The following is a 12,613-nucleotide window of genomic DNA, read 5'->3' on the forward strand; positions in this document are numbered from 1 at the left end:
GATGTGCAGATATTCAGGTTCCTGCTCGTGATTTGTATAAATTGGCACCCAGAGCCAAATAATTCACCACCGATTCAATTGCACAGCTGCCTCAGAGAGTTGGATGAATGTCTACTGACATCTACTGGTTAAAAATGTAATTTCATGAGTGGGACCAATCACAAGCAGAGATGATGCAGTCAGAGTTCTATCAGCTGTTAAACATATTCAAAGTGCCATCAGTGTAAACTGCTGTGCAGAAGCCGCCAGTCATGTCTTTATATTTCTCTTGCAAAGACACAGACGTTTGGGTTAAAGTGCTCGTGGTAAATAGTTCTTGAGGCTTCCTGAAGGTCTTTCAAAGTTTTTCTTTGGATATCGGCTGTTTTTTAACACATTCCAGGCCACTCCTGGTACGCGATCATTTTCAGAGGAATGTCTTTTTGTTTGTAAGCCACTGCCACTGACCTGTGAATCATTCAAGCATAAAAAGGCGCCGAACTCAAGGAATGAACCAGCATTGTTTCTACACATGAAAGATAACTTAGTGAAGAATTTTAAATTGTCGCTATGTTACTGTAACAAAAACATGTCATTTGTTTTCATTTTTTCCAGTCATTGAAAAATGCCACAGATAAAACTGTTTGACAGACATAAGATAGTATTTTTCCCACAGTCAAAGAGCTATTAACTGAAAACTTGAAACATCTCTGCATGGTGTGGAGGGCAGGTGGGGGACAAAAGCAGAAGTGTCAGGCCTAAAGAAAACTATCTACAGCAGACTTTATCCGTCTACTGTTCACTGAAGCCTTATGGGCTCAGTGGAAAGGTGGCTGTCAAGAGGCCATTGTTAACTGGGACAAAGGGGTGAGTGTATGTCAAGATACACAAAAACTAGACTGAAAATGAGTGACAATGCAGTGATGAATCCAAATTTGACATGTTTGGTTCAAATTGTCATCAGTATGTCCAGAGGAGGTCAGCCGAGAGGTACAACACTGAGTGCCTACAGCCATCTGTAAACCACGGTATAGGCTCTGTCATGGTTTGAGACTGCGGTCAGCCAGTAGTGTTGGGAATGTTGTCAAATTTGATGGACGTATGATCCCAGAAAGGTACAGTCAGATTTTGATCCATCATGCAGCACCATCAGGTGATTGCAGGTGGCTTCATTTTGTATCATGACAATGATCTCAAACACACTGTCAATGCAGTAAAATCATACCAGTATAGAAAATCCACACAATGGAAAACTATCAGTCATGGATCGGCCTCCTCAGAACTCAGATCTTATCATTACTGAGGCAGCGTGGGATCCTCGACAGAAAACAAAACAAAGGGCAGCCAGCACCCAAAGAAGATCTTTGAATGTCCTTCAAGAAGCCTGGAGAACTAGTCCTGAAGACTACCTAAATACATTACACGAAAGACCTGAAGAATAAAGGTGGTCTTACCAACTATTTGACTTTCAAGCTTTTTAGAATTGTACAAACCAATTTCAATAAATCACTGTAGCTGGTTCTTATGTTCCCAGCAAAACATTTGTTTTAAAAGTCCCAGTTGGTCTGGGACTTTTGCACAGCAGGGTAATAATATAGATCATTTATAATAATAGGCCATAATAATGTACTTATACATGAAATAAGGTTCAAAATGAAATGTTACAGCCACTTTAACAGATTTCTTTGCCTCTTGGAATATTCCAGCAGGCTGTTCAATAATTCATTCATGGTTAAACCGCGGGTTAACATTCGTTTAAAGCTTTTTTAATGTTCTTTTTCTCTTAACTATAGCTGAGATTTAGTCCTATATTATGGACATGTTCTCTTCTTCCACTGTCTGTGATTACATGAACGAATTCTTTTGATTCCAGGATTGGAAAAAAGAACACTATCGCGTCAAGGCTTTAAATGTGAGTTCAAAGGGGACCAATTATGCTTTTCGTTTGTCTCTTTTATGTCATAAACAGTGTAAGAGGTCAGTGTATGCCTGTGAGCCTAAAACCCAGCGTGATCTAAATTCTCAGACTGTTTCTTCTACTCTTGGCTCGATAATGTCAGTGGGAGTGAATATCCTTAATATGGCCATCTTGGGCACGTGTCTCTGCCTGTGAGCACAGATGTCCCACCAGCGTGGCTGATAAACACTGTGTTTGTGAGGACAGACAGTCAGCAAAAATTTAAATAGGAGATCAAATGTATGTATTTATGTATAACTGTAAATAATGCAAACCTACTATAGTACAGTGCAAAGGTGATATTAACACATACCGTACAATATTTGTCTGAAATAAACATTTAAAAAGCCTTCCTGTTTGACATGTCCCCTAGATATTTAGGTTGATCCACGGATATCCCAGTTTAATGGCAGGTCCGCACTTTTCTGGTTTCCGTGACACTGAGCACAAAACCAGGACCCTGAAACGTCATCACAGTCGCCTTTATGTGAATCCTGTGATTCCTCTGCTGCTGCTGCTGCTGCTGCTGCATGTAGCAGCGGGGAAAGCCTTGTTAAAATAACATGTAGTTGTAATGTATATTTTTTATAATGTTACACCGAAACTATAAATGAAATCTAACAATAAACATTCAATATAAATAAAATAAATCACAACAAATACATAACGTCTGATAATAATTTACAGAAAGATTTCAGAATATTTACATATCTGTTTGTCAAACAGTAAAGACGCCTTTTATTTTCTTTTTATGTATTTTTTTTATATTTTATTTTGATATTTGTCGTGAAAAACGTCGTGACCGTTACGCGCACGAGGCGCGTGACGGCACTTCCGGGCCGGGCCGTACGGAGGCGCGACGTTGCTGTGGGCGCAGCATCCCGAGATACAAAGAAGACGCAACAATGGCCGATATATCCCTCTATCTCACCAACGTTAATGTGTCGATAGGACGGAACATGGACGTGCGGCCGGTCGGTAGTCTCGCCTCCATAATTACCGCCGTTAGCGAGGTGATAGCAGCCTTGCTAACGATGAAAGTGTAGCTTGTTGTCAGCTGTGTCATGGTTGTTCTCCTTGGTGAAGATGTTACTATTAGATATTTGTCGTTTTTGTTTGTTTGTGATGTGTGTTTGTTCACAAAGGCACCTTCCAGCTCCTGGTTTCTCTTATTTCACTGACCTGCTGTTTAGTCTGAATATCTCTGCTTCCTTGCTATGTCTCCCCAGAATCACAGTCCAAACCCTCCCAACGACTTTGAGAGTGTGGAGCTGGAGGAGCTGGATAAAGGAGTGCAGCAGAAGGAGAAGGCACCCCGGCGGATCATCCATTTTTCCAGCGGTGAGACGATGGAGGAGTACAGCACAGACGAGGAGGAGGATGGAGAGGAGAAGGAGCAGGAGAGGAAGGACCTGCTGTCCTCCCCGGTCGATGCGGTGAGGGTGAGGACCAGTGAGCGGACAGTAGATTAGATAACAGAAACTGTGTCGTCTCTTTTGGTTCTTAAGTAACTGTTACATTTGGTTCGTGCTGCAGTCAAAGATGACCTGGGGGCCTTACTTCTGGTTCCATATGTGGAGAGCGGCTACGTCCACCATCTCAGGTTTGTGTAGCAACATTTATTTTACATATGCTTTATTAAACTCTTTAGGACACTTCTGACTTTGGAACTGCATATGTCATCTTAGTTTTACTATGCATCGCATCACTTAGGCTCTTATTTTAGGAAATGTTGCAGAGGTTTAATAGAAACTGGAAAAGCGGTAATATTGCTGATAATATTTATCTCTTATTTCTCACAGAAATAAAAAAAAAAAAAGCAGTGATTTGCATATATCTTTTAATTTTAGGAGATTATTGGTTTTGCACAGGTTCAGATCACCTCCAGGATGCGGTTACTTAACTTGCTTATTCATAAATGTGAAATTTTAGTCCTAATAGTCAATTATGGATGTTCTGCCACAATTGAAAGTTTTCCTGAAGAAGAAGTCTTGATAAAAAATAAAACATAGAGTCTTACACAATTTACTGCAGCGTCCTCGGTTATTTTATATTTGGATGTTATCATTTTCACCCAGTAGCGGGTCGTTACAGATGTGTTTCAGCTCCACAGTGTTACAGAACAAGCAACAAGCCATCAGTTTCTAAACCAAGATTGTGTAAATTGATTTAAAACTGCTTTAAACTGGCTGCCCATCCGTTTTATTTAGCAGTCTTCCTCCACATCCAGTATTCCAGGCGGGACACCGAGACCTTCCAAACCTGGCTGAGAGCTTAATCTCTACAACATGCACTGGCTCCGCCTCAGTTTCTGCACACATGATGCCACTCGCTTATTCCAGATGACGCTGTGGCTAGCATCTGACTGTTAGTGGATATTGGGGAACCTTCTGTTATATTACCCATCACGTCATTTGTCAGTCGCCTGTATCTTTTGCTCCAGTTTGGTTTTTTTCTTTCGCTACAGAATGAGATTGTCAAGCAGGCCAGCACTGTCGCTACACCTGCCAGAAATGTTGCCATACGATGGAGTCAGTCTGCTATCACTCTGTGATTTATGGTGTCAAGTTGGCAGTGAAATGTTTATCATAATACAGCAGTTACCTCGCCTTGTCATCAAAAGCAACACCTTCAAACTGCGGCCAATCATTTAATCGCCACAAGTTGCAGTCGGCTGCTGAGTGTCAGAAAATGAACAGACAGCGAGAGACAGAGCTCTGAATCAGCAGGTAGCTTTGTGGTGTTTCGGGCTCGGCTAACATTATGTCAGCATGGTGGGGTTCTTCGTAGTATTGACATTTATTTAATAAGATATCTGTATTTGGTGCTCCTCTATCAATACTATACGCGTGCAAAATATCGCAGCACTACGCAGTGATAAATTAAAGAAGCTTGCTTTGCGTTCTGCTGTAGGAGAAACCAGATTCACGACTGAAGAGCGAACGCAGACGAGCTCCTGTCACAACACTGTCCAGTGATATAGGAGGGGCGGGTCTAACACAGTCCAGCTTGATCACAACGGACAGGTACGGCGTCAGCATCACCATCAACCTGCCAATCCTCTTTTTCATCCCTCCACCCCCTGCTTGTGAGGTTCTTGAACTCTTTCACTTGAGGCGGCTGTCGTCGGGCAGTTTGACAGGACCGTGACCTCTGACTCGGAGGTGCTAATTCTCATCTTAGCCAATTTGCACTCAGCTGCAAACTGTGCGACGTGCCAGCTCGAGGTCACCGCTTGATGAAGCTGACAGCCAGCTGTGAATGGCCGACCAAAGCTGGCTAACACTTGCCTGACTCACTGCTGCGTGACTTGATCAGCTTGTATTTTATAACCACGTATTCCTTTTGTTTCCACAGCTTGCGACTACCTCGGGGAGAGGATGGCCTCCCTGTTTGGGATAACATCAGCCAAATATCAGTACGCCATTGATGAGTACTACAGGATAAAGAAAGAGGTAGGAAGCTGTCTAATTCAGAGACGATGTTCATGATTATTCTGTGTAATTTAAAAACATGTTTGTGTCATTTGGTCAGAGGGAGGAAGAGAAAGAGGAAAACCGTCTGTCAGAAGAAGCTGAGAGATCCTTCGAACAGCTACGATCCCAGGAAGAGGTGGACGAGCCGATCACTGACCGCGTGGAGGAGGAGGCGGCGACCACTCGCCCTGATGTCACCTATCAGGTGGAGAATGAAAATCAGGCAGCTCCGAGCACCATCCGGGTCCCTGCCATCGTGACAGCAACCTAACCATCCCTGGAAGAAGGAGAATCTCCTCCCGGTGTCTGTTTTTTAAAGCAGGAACACTGTCTTGGTTTGTGTACAGCACAATGGGCGGCACTGCTGCTTTGTGGTCGAATGGCGGTGGCAGCAGAGCTGCGACAGTGCAGGAATTAACTCCTGGATAACATGTAGCGTATTTTGATCTTTGAATAAATTCAAATTAACAAGAGGTGTATTGTTAAAAAGAGAGAGAGAAATATAACTTGGGGAAATGTCATGTGCCAACTGCTAACACAGTTTTCTTTCCATCGTTTGCCCTTTTAGAGCAGGTTTCCTCTTTGATAAGTTCATCCAGTGTGCAGTGCAGCGTTGCTCCCTTGTGCCTCCACCGGTACTGTGCCTCAATCACCGATACAGCCAAGTCAGCGCCACGTGTTGTCATTGCAGACATAAAACAGCCTTGAATTTAGTGAGCGCACTCTACACTGGATAACGTGTTACACGTAGGTTTTGTAGTTTTTGTCGTTCTTGGAGCACCAGACTGCACCAACCAGCTGGCCTTCCTAACACTCCTCACACGCTGATTGCTTCTGTTTTTGTGTTGATGTGTATTAAGCCTGCGTTACATTTAATGTCTGTGGAAGCACTGAGCAGATTTAGTCCTGGTTACCAGAACAACTACGGATCACAGGACTGACATCTAATTTAAAAAACCAGTGGAAACAGGTTCAGCTGTGGCTCTTCTGCCTCATCCACTGTAAATGTGAACACAGATGTGGCGCGTAAGCCTTTGGTAATGGCAGGGAGCATCGTGACACTAAGTCTGCAAAATGACTTATTTCTAACTGTTTTTATTACCATTTTTATATTTATGTATTTATTTTACTGAACTGACTGAGCACTTAATTTTTGGATTTTTCTATTGTTTTTCATGATAAACTGTTAATAAATTTATTGTCTGACTTTTAGACTCGTCTGTGTGGGAGTTTTTTTAATTTCAGGACGGCAAACACAAACAAGATTAATAGAGGCAGCTTTCATTTTAAAAGTCGATGTTGGCAGCGCTGCTGATTCGTGTCCTTTAAAGGCTCAGAGCGCGGCCACAGTGCGAGCGACATGAGCGATTGGCTTTGTCAGTCCTGACAAACAGCCCGTGTCATTGTGTATGCAGACCGCTCTGAGGTCACAGACCCTGTCCGCACAATGTGCCCATTTTCAGGCCAGAGGAGGTTTCTGTGGTCATGAACGGCCTCCTCTGCAGTCATTCTGATGACATAAACAACAGTAACGCACGCTTAGCTCAGCTCAGAGGTGGGAGAATATTCAAAACTGGTAGGGTTTTGAATAAGAGGGTGGCACGAATATCCGTCTGATAATATTTCAAACCAATTCAATACCAAACCACAGCTTTAGCACATTACAGTCATTTAAGACGAGCGCCATGAGTTTCAGCAGGGCAGCAGGTGTGAAAAGGACACTGAGAAAAAATGAATATTTTTTAGATTTACAGAAAAAATTCTCCAATATTCTCTGAGAAGTTCTTATGGAAGAAACCCTGAATAACTTTAAGCTTATGAAGTCAAATAATTAATAGGAAGAAAAACCGTTTGTTTAAGTGAAGACAAAAAGTCTCCCTGTTATTGCTGCAAGCAATCATGAAATGAAAAATGAAAAACTGGGGAAGTTATCAGGTCGATTCCTGCTCTATGCTCAAAAAGGATGAAATTCTCCTTCCAGCTGTTTCCTGTAGGGGTCGCCGCTACGTGCCTCTACCTAGTGTCCTCTTCTGCCACAGCAAACCTCTGCATGTCCTCCTGCTCTGCATCCATGAATCACCTTTGTGGTTTTCCTGTTTTCCTCCTGACTGGCAGCTCCATCTTCAGTATCCTTCCTTCAGCATGTGCACTCTCCCTCCTCTGCACATTTTAACATCTCCACAGTGAGCTTTCCCTTCGGATGCACTCATTTTCTTTCTTTCAAAGTCTTTTACACCTCCTGCGTGACCTCCTGTCTTTTGGTTAGTGCCGTCGTTTCCAAACCACAAATCACAGCAGCTCTCACACTGTCTTGTAAAACTTCTCTTTCACTCTTGCTGCTATTCATCTGCCACAAATCAGCCCCGACATTCATTTTCAATTACCAGAAATTAATGTTACCAAAAAAGTAACAACATTAAATCGATGTAACACTTCCTATTTAAAATAAATACACCAGTTCCTTTCTTAGCCAAACTCATCCCTGTGTACACAAGAAGCTAATGGGCTAACAGCTTAGCTTAGCTTAGCAAAAAGGAGCTAACCTTGTTTCACACAAAGCTCCTTGCAGCCTCCTGTAAGCTGTGCCTCAGTTTTTATGCAGATTAAAAGTATTGATTATCCAAAACTGTGTTATTCTGGAGGGTTTGGAGTAAGTAAGGCTAAACTGGACAGCTGCTGGTTTTAGCTCCATGTCATTTTTGACCGATATGCAAATCAGTATTTTAGCTTATACCACGATGAGGCATTCAGCTGTCTATGCACAATTCATAAGAATCTTTAATCTTCTTAGAAGTGCTGTCAGAATTTACCTTTCACATGAGGATCACGTAATGGGGGCTCGGTGCTCAAAGTCAAGGTCACGTGTGTTTTTCCAAGCAGTGAGAACTGTGAGGGATCATTAGTCAAATGAGATACGTCATCGGCATTCTTGTTTCCAAAATGCTGAATTTTCCACCTCTGCAATCAAAAAGATCTTTTTGATAAAATATTAAGTTTCATTTTGATTTTTTATGCAAATCGAGTTTCCCCTTGACAGCGCCCGAAAAGACAAGGCCAGTGTGTTAAGGTTAATTAGTCAAAGTGGTGTTGCTAATGCTGAGAACAAATTTTAGAGCTCAAGAAAAACTAACGTGACAAACCGGAGATTTTGAAGTGTGAGGAAATTCCGTTTTCAGAGGAGTTTCACTTATTTTCTAAAAATAAAACAGGGCTTGAAAAAAAGTAGTATGCCAGTATTTTGGAGCTTAATGAGAACCTGAATGACTTATGGTGTATGTTAGGTGGTGAGCACAGAATTTCCCCTTCAGCATAATTGCTGCTTTCTCTGTCCCTCTGGTCATTTTGACAAGCTGGGAAATGATATATGTGGACACCTAAAACTGCAAACTAGCAAACAAGCTAGGAAAGAAAAGCCTGTTGGTGCATGAAGCTCCATTTGGTGGTGGCTTACAGATCACAGCGCATCATTACAGTGGTGCCATGATGAGACGGCTCATCTCTAATTCTCAGAAAGTGAAGTGAATTCACTCCACAGCCAGAGCCACACAAGGCATCCTCACACAGCACCCACGCTGGGAGACAGTACCACCCACCGACAGGCTGTGCAGCCCCGTACACAGTCATAGCACACTGATCATTCATTATGCTCATAATTCAACAGAGACAGGGCAGATTTTTAAATTGTTTGTTTCCGATGTGAGTTAGGCTGCAAGATGAATATTTTTGTTAGGAATATTGATGTTGTTGCGAGCCTGAAGGTTGATCCAGATCAGCGCTTGTCCAACCTGCTGTAAACAAACCAAAAACAGCTCCTAGCTCATTTGATCTATTATTTATTTATGTGCTTCTGTATCTCCGTACGCATACATTTCAAATCTCAGTTCAGCCTGGGGACCTTTTTATTTTAGCTGTAAAAGGCTGATGGGGCACTGTGAGCACGGTGGGATGGTTGTGTGGACATCCGATAACTTGAGAAAGAGGTCAGGTTTTCAAACATAGTCGCATCTAGTCCTCGGAATTTGTTGCTGAGGAGTTTCGGTCCACTCTTCCTTATAAAACTGCTTCTGTTCTCTGAGGTTTGTGTACATTTGTCTAAGCACAGCTTTCTCAAGGTCCCACCACAGCATCAGGCTGAGGTCTGAATTTTGTATCACCTTGACTCTTTTCTTTTTCAGCCATTCTGTTGTAGACTCGCTGCTATGCTTGAGATCATTGCATAAGAAATAAGAACCACCGGGGAACATGATATAAAAGTGTGTTATGTTGCATCAGCCATGAACCTCTCTGTTCTTTTTGTCTTTGGAAAGTGTGTCTAATCCAACCAAGCGGGGCACGTTGGCATTTGCTTGCCCTTTTTGTCATTAGCCCCCAATGAAAGGAAACAAAAGGCTTTTCATCTTTAAAAACCTCAAAATCTGATAAGTTTGCAAATATACTTACATTCGGTTTCAAAAACACTCAGCTCAAGGCTACATAATGGGACCTCCCTAATGAGGGGGTGACATCATGGCTAAATCTTTTATTCCATCTGTGGCGATTGTCGAAAAATCGAACCCTCAACCTAAAAGCAGAGTTGCACTAACTTCTCTTAAAAAAGGAAATGTCAATTAAAAATGTAATTCATTATATGTTGTTGTTGTTATACATACACACATGTGTCTGTGTGTATTATATGTACATAGTGTATGTAATACTTACAAAGGCGCTGTTACACAAGCACACCAGGACAAATCGCAGGTTTTAAGTTAAATTCCCATCAGTGCAGTTTGCAGTTGCAGCACCAGACTCTGGAATAATCTTCAGAGTCAGTTCAGTCTTTTAAATCACGTCTTAAAACTCACTTTTTTACGCTGACTTGATTCAAGCTCGGTTTGAGTACCATCAGACCTGTTTTTTAATGTTAATTCATTCTGTGTTTGTTTTTCTACTTTTGTTCTTAACTGATTGTGACGCACTTTGGTCAACTCTGTTGCTTCTAAATGTGCTGTAGAAATAAAATTTGAATTGAACTGAATCAAAACATAGTATAAGTTAAAGTAATGGCAATATTTTAAATGACATGTGGACATTATGTACATCTACAGTGTACCCACTCACTACTACATTGCATTTCCTTCCTCTTGTACACCAAAAGTAGAGCAGCATCCAAACCAAACCACTAACTACCTCTTAGACGTTTGTCTTTGAGAATGGCTGGGCTATTTTTGTTTCCTTTACAAATTGAACAATTCCTTATGAGTCCAGCAGAGGGCAGCACTCTCTTTAACAGGAGAGACTAACTGAGGTTAGAATAGAGCGGGGGAGCAGCTAAGCTAAAACACTGATCATGAAGTAAGTTTGTGGATGACATTGGGGTTTGTTTTATTTATTTATTTAGCCTCAAATGCAACAAAAGCAAAACCTCATTAAAACTGCAAACTGAATGTTCCTGATGAAATCTAATCACGATAAGCAGCACTGACTAGCAGCTGGATCAACAGAGAGGAAACCGTCTATCTGAGCTGCTTCCTTCATGGAGATGTGAGACACGTTGCAGTCATCGGGCACTCAGTGATTAAGAGGGAAAATCCAGACTTGAAAATTCACAATGCTTTTCCTTGTGACTTGTGTGTTTACTGGCGTTGGCATGAATGAGCACACGTGCACAAACATCCGCATGCAAATGTGTGTGCACATTCAAAAGGGTCAGTCCCAAACTGCTGCTTAAACATTCATGTGCCAATCTCCTCCTCTCCCTTTCAACACGGCAGACTCTGTTTGTCTGCTGCTCCAAGCATACCTGGCATTTTTTGTGGGTTGTGAGCGGTGGGGGCTGGGAGAGAAGGTGTTTAGTGATCTGGAGGGAGCCATTCAAGCGAGCATTTTGGCTTCTGAATCACTCAGATGTGGTGCGCGATTCTAATCACGGATCCAAAAACAGAAAAGTAATACACCATGCTAGACTGCCATATGTGCTGATACCTCCAGTCTGCGATTAATCAGGGTGCACATGCTGTTTAGTCACTCGCAAATTACTGTTCTTACACAAGGCTTAGGTGCAGTTTGCACTCCAGATGTAAGACAACCTGCTAATCAGTCTGGCACCTGGCTGCCTTGTCCTTGAGATGCTACCATAACTCCTGAGTGTGAAAAAGAGGCATGTATATAAATGGAAACAGAAGAGAGGAGGTAAGGACATCAAGACTGTGAGACATACAGAAAGACAGAGAGAGGGAGGATGATGAGAACAGCAGCAGCCCCTTTGATGTGGGCCTCAGCGGGGCCCTGTATGTCTAAGACAAGGCTGAGGGAAGGGGATTTCCAGCACTGCTCGGGCTTCTGTCTCACCCCCTTAGCCTTTGCTTCCTCCGTGGGCTACAGTTTAAAAACAGAGAGCCTGTCTTCAAAGACGAAGCCCCTGCAGCCAGGACCATCACTTGAGAATGACAGCTATTGTCATCCCAGTGATAACACATGGTTACAGTCCCACGTTCCCAAAGGGGACGGGGGTACACATGATAAAGTTTGGTTATGTTTGCATGCCACACAATGACACTAAGGAATCATTATTGTTCCGTGTATGTGTCGCAGTGCAACATTTGCATGCTTTGTTGCACTTTGTTGATTTTTTTCAGTGATTTTCGTTTCACCTCAAACGCACGCACACAGACCCACACATATGCATGTGTTGATTTTTTGATTCTTTTTCACATGCATCGAAAACACACGATGCACGATTAGGATCTCCGCTTCACTACTGCCAAAGCTCTTTTTCTCACACATGTTGCAGTTCACACCACACTACACTCTCTGGCTGTCTGCACACAGTGCCCTTTGCACACCCAAACACACATGCACACACCCAAATGCAGAAACATGCACTTCACTGTCAAGTACTGTACGCACACACACACACACACACATACACTATGTGGTGGAAAGTCCCTGGCACTAGCTGCCTACTATCTCAGCTACAAGTTTGCTAGTACAGGTGGCTGCCACGGTGACAACAAGGCTAACACAGTATGACCTGTGAACCCACAGGGTACTTTACTGACCTGCAGGTGTAATAAACCTCGCAGGGGCTAAAATTAAGTAATAAACATCACATGTGCAATATTTTCATTACCTAGTCTATTAATTCATACTGCAAAAAAAATAAAAAATACAAATTGCAGTGGGATAAATGCACAGAAATGTTTCCTAGTCTTTGCTTTGCACT

General features: G+C 42.4%; 1 protein-coding gene across 4 annotated transcripts; it reads left to right on the forward strand.

Annotated features, from left to right (window-relative positions):
* Nucleotides 1-2,739: 2,739 nt before the first annotated feature.
* On the forward strand, nt 2,740-6,624 carry LOC102199137 (protein FAM177A1-like). 4 transcript variants are annotated; one of them, XM_005724841.1, is made up of 5 exons: nt 2,740-2,949; nt 3,166-3,378; nt 3,473-3,539; nt 5,294-5,391; nt 5,471-6,624. In XM_005724841.1, exons 1-5 carry the CDS (start codon nt 2,842-2,844, stop codon nt 5,681-5,683), a joined length of 699 nt encoding a protein of 232 aa, XP_005724898.1. In that variant the 5' UTR covers nt 2,740-2,841; the 3' UTR covers nt 5,684-6,624. The 4 variants fall into 4 exon arrangements, with proteins under 4 accessions (XP_005724898.1, XP_005724899.1, XP_005724900.1 ...); XM_005724842.1 differs by having other exon boundaries at nt 3,166-3,372; XM_005724843.1 differs by having other exon boundaries at nt 2,740-2,910.
* The last annotated feature ends 5,989 nt before the right edge of the window (nt 6,625-12,613 follow it).

This window comes from Pundamilia nyererei, unplaced genomic scaffold, assembly GCF_000239375.1.
Source record: "Pundamilia nyererei isolate P.nyererei 1_Seehausen unplaced genomic scaffold, PunNye1.0 scaffold00013, whole genome shotgun sequence".
Taxonomy (NCBI): Eukaryota; Metazoa; Chordata; class Actinopteri; order Cichliformes; family Cichlidae; genus Pundamilia; species Pundamilia nyererei.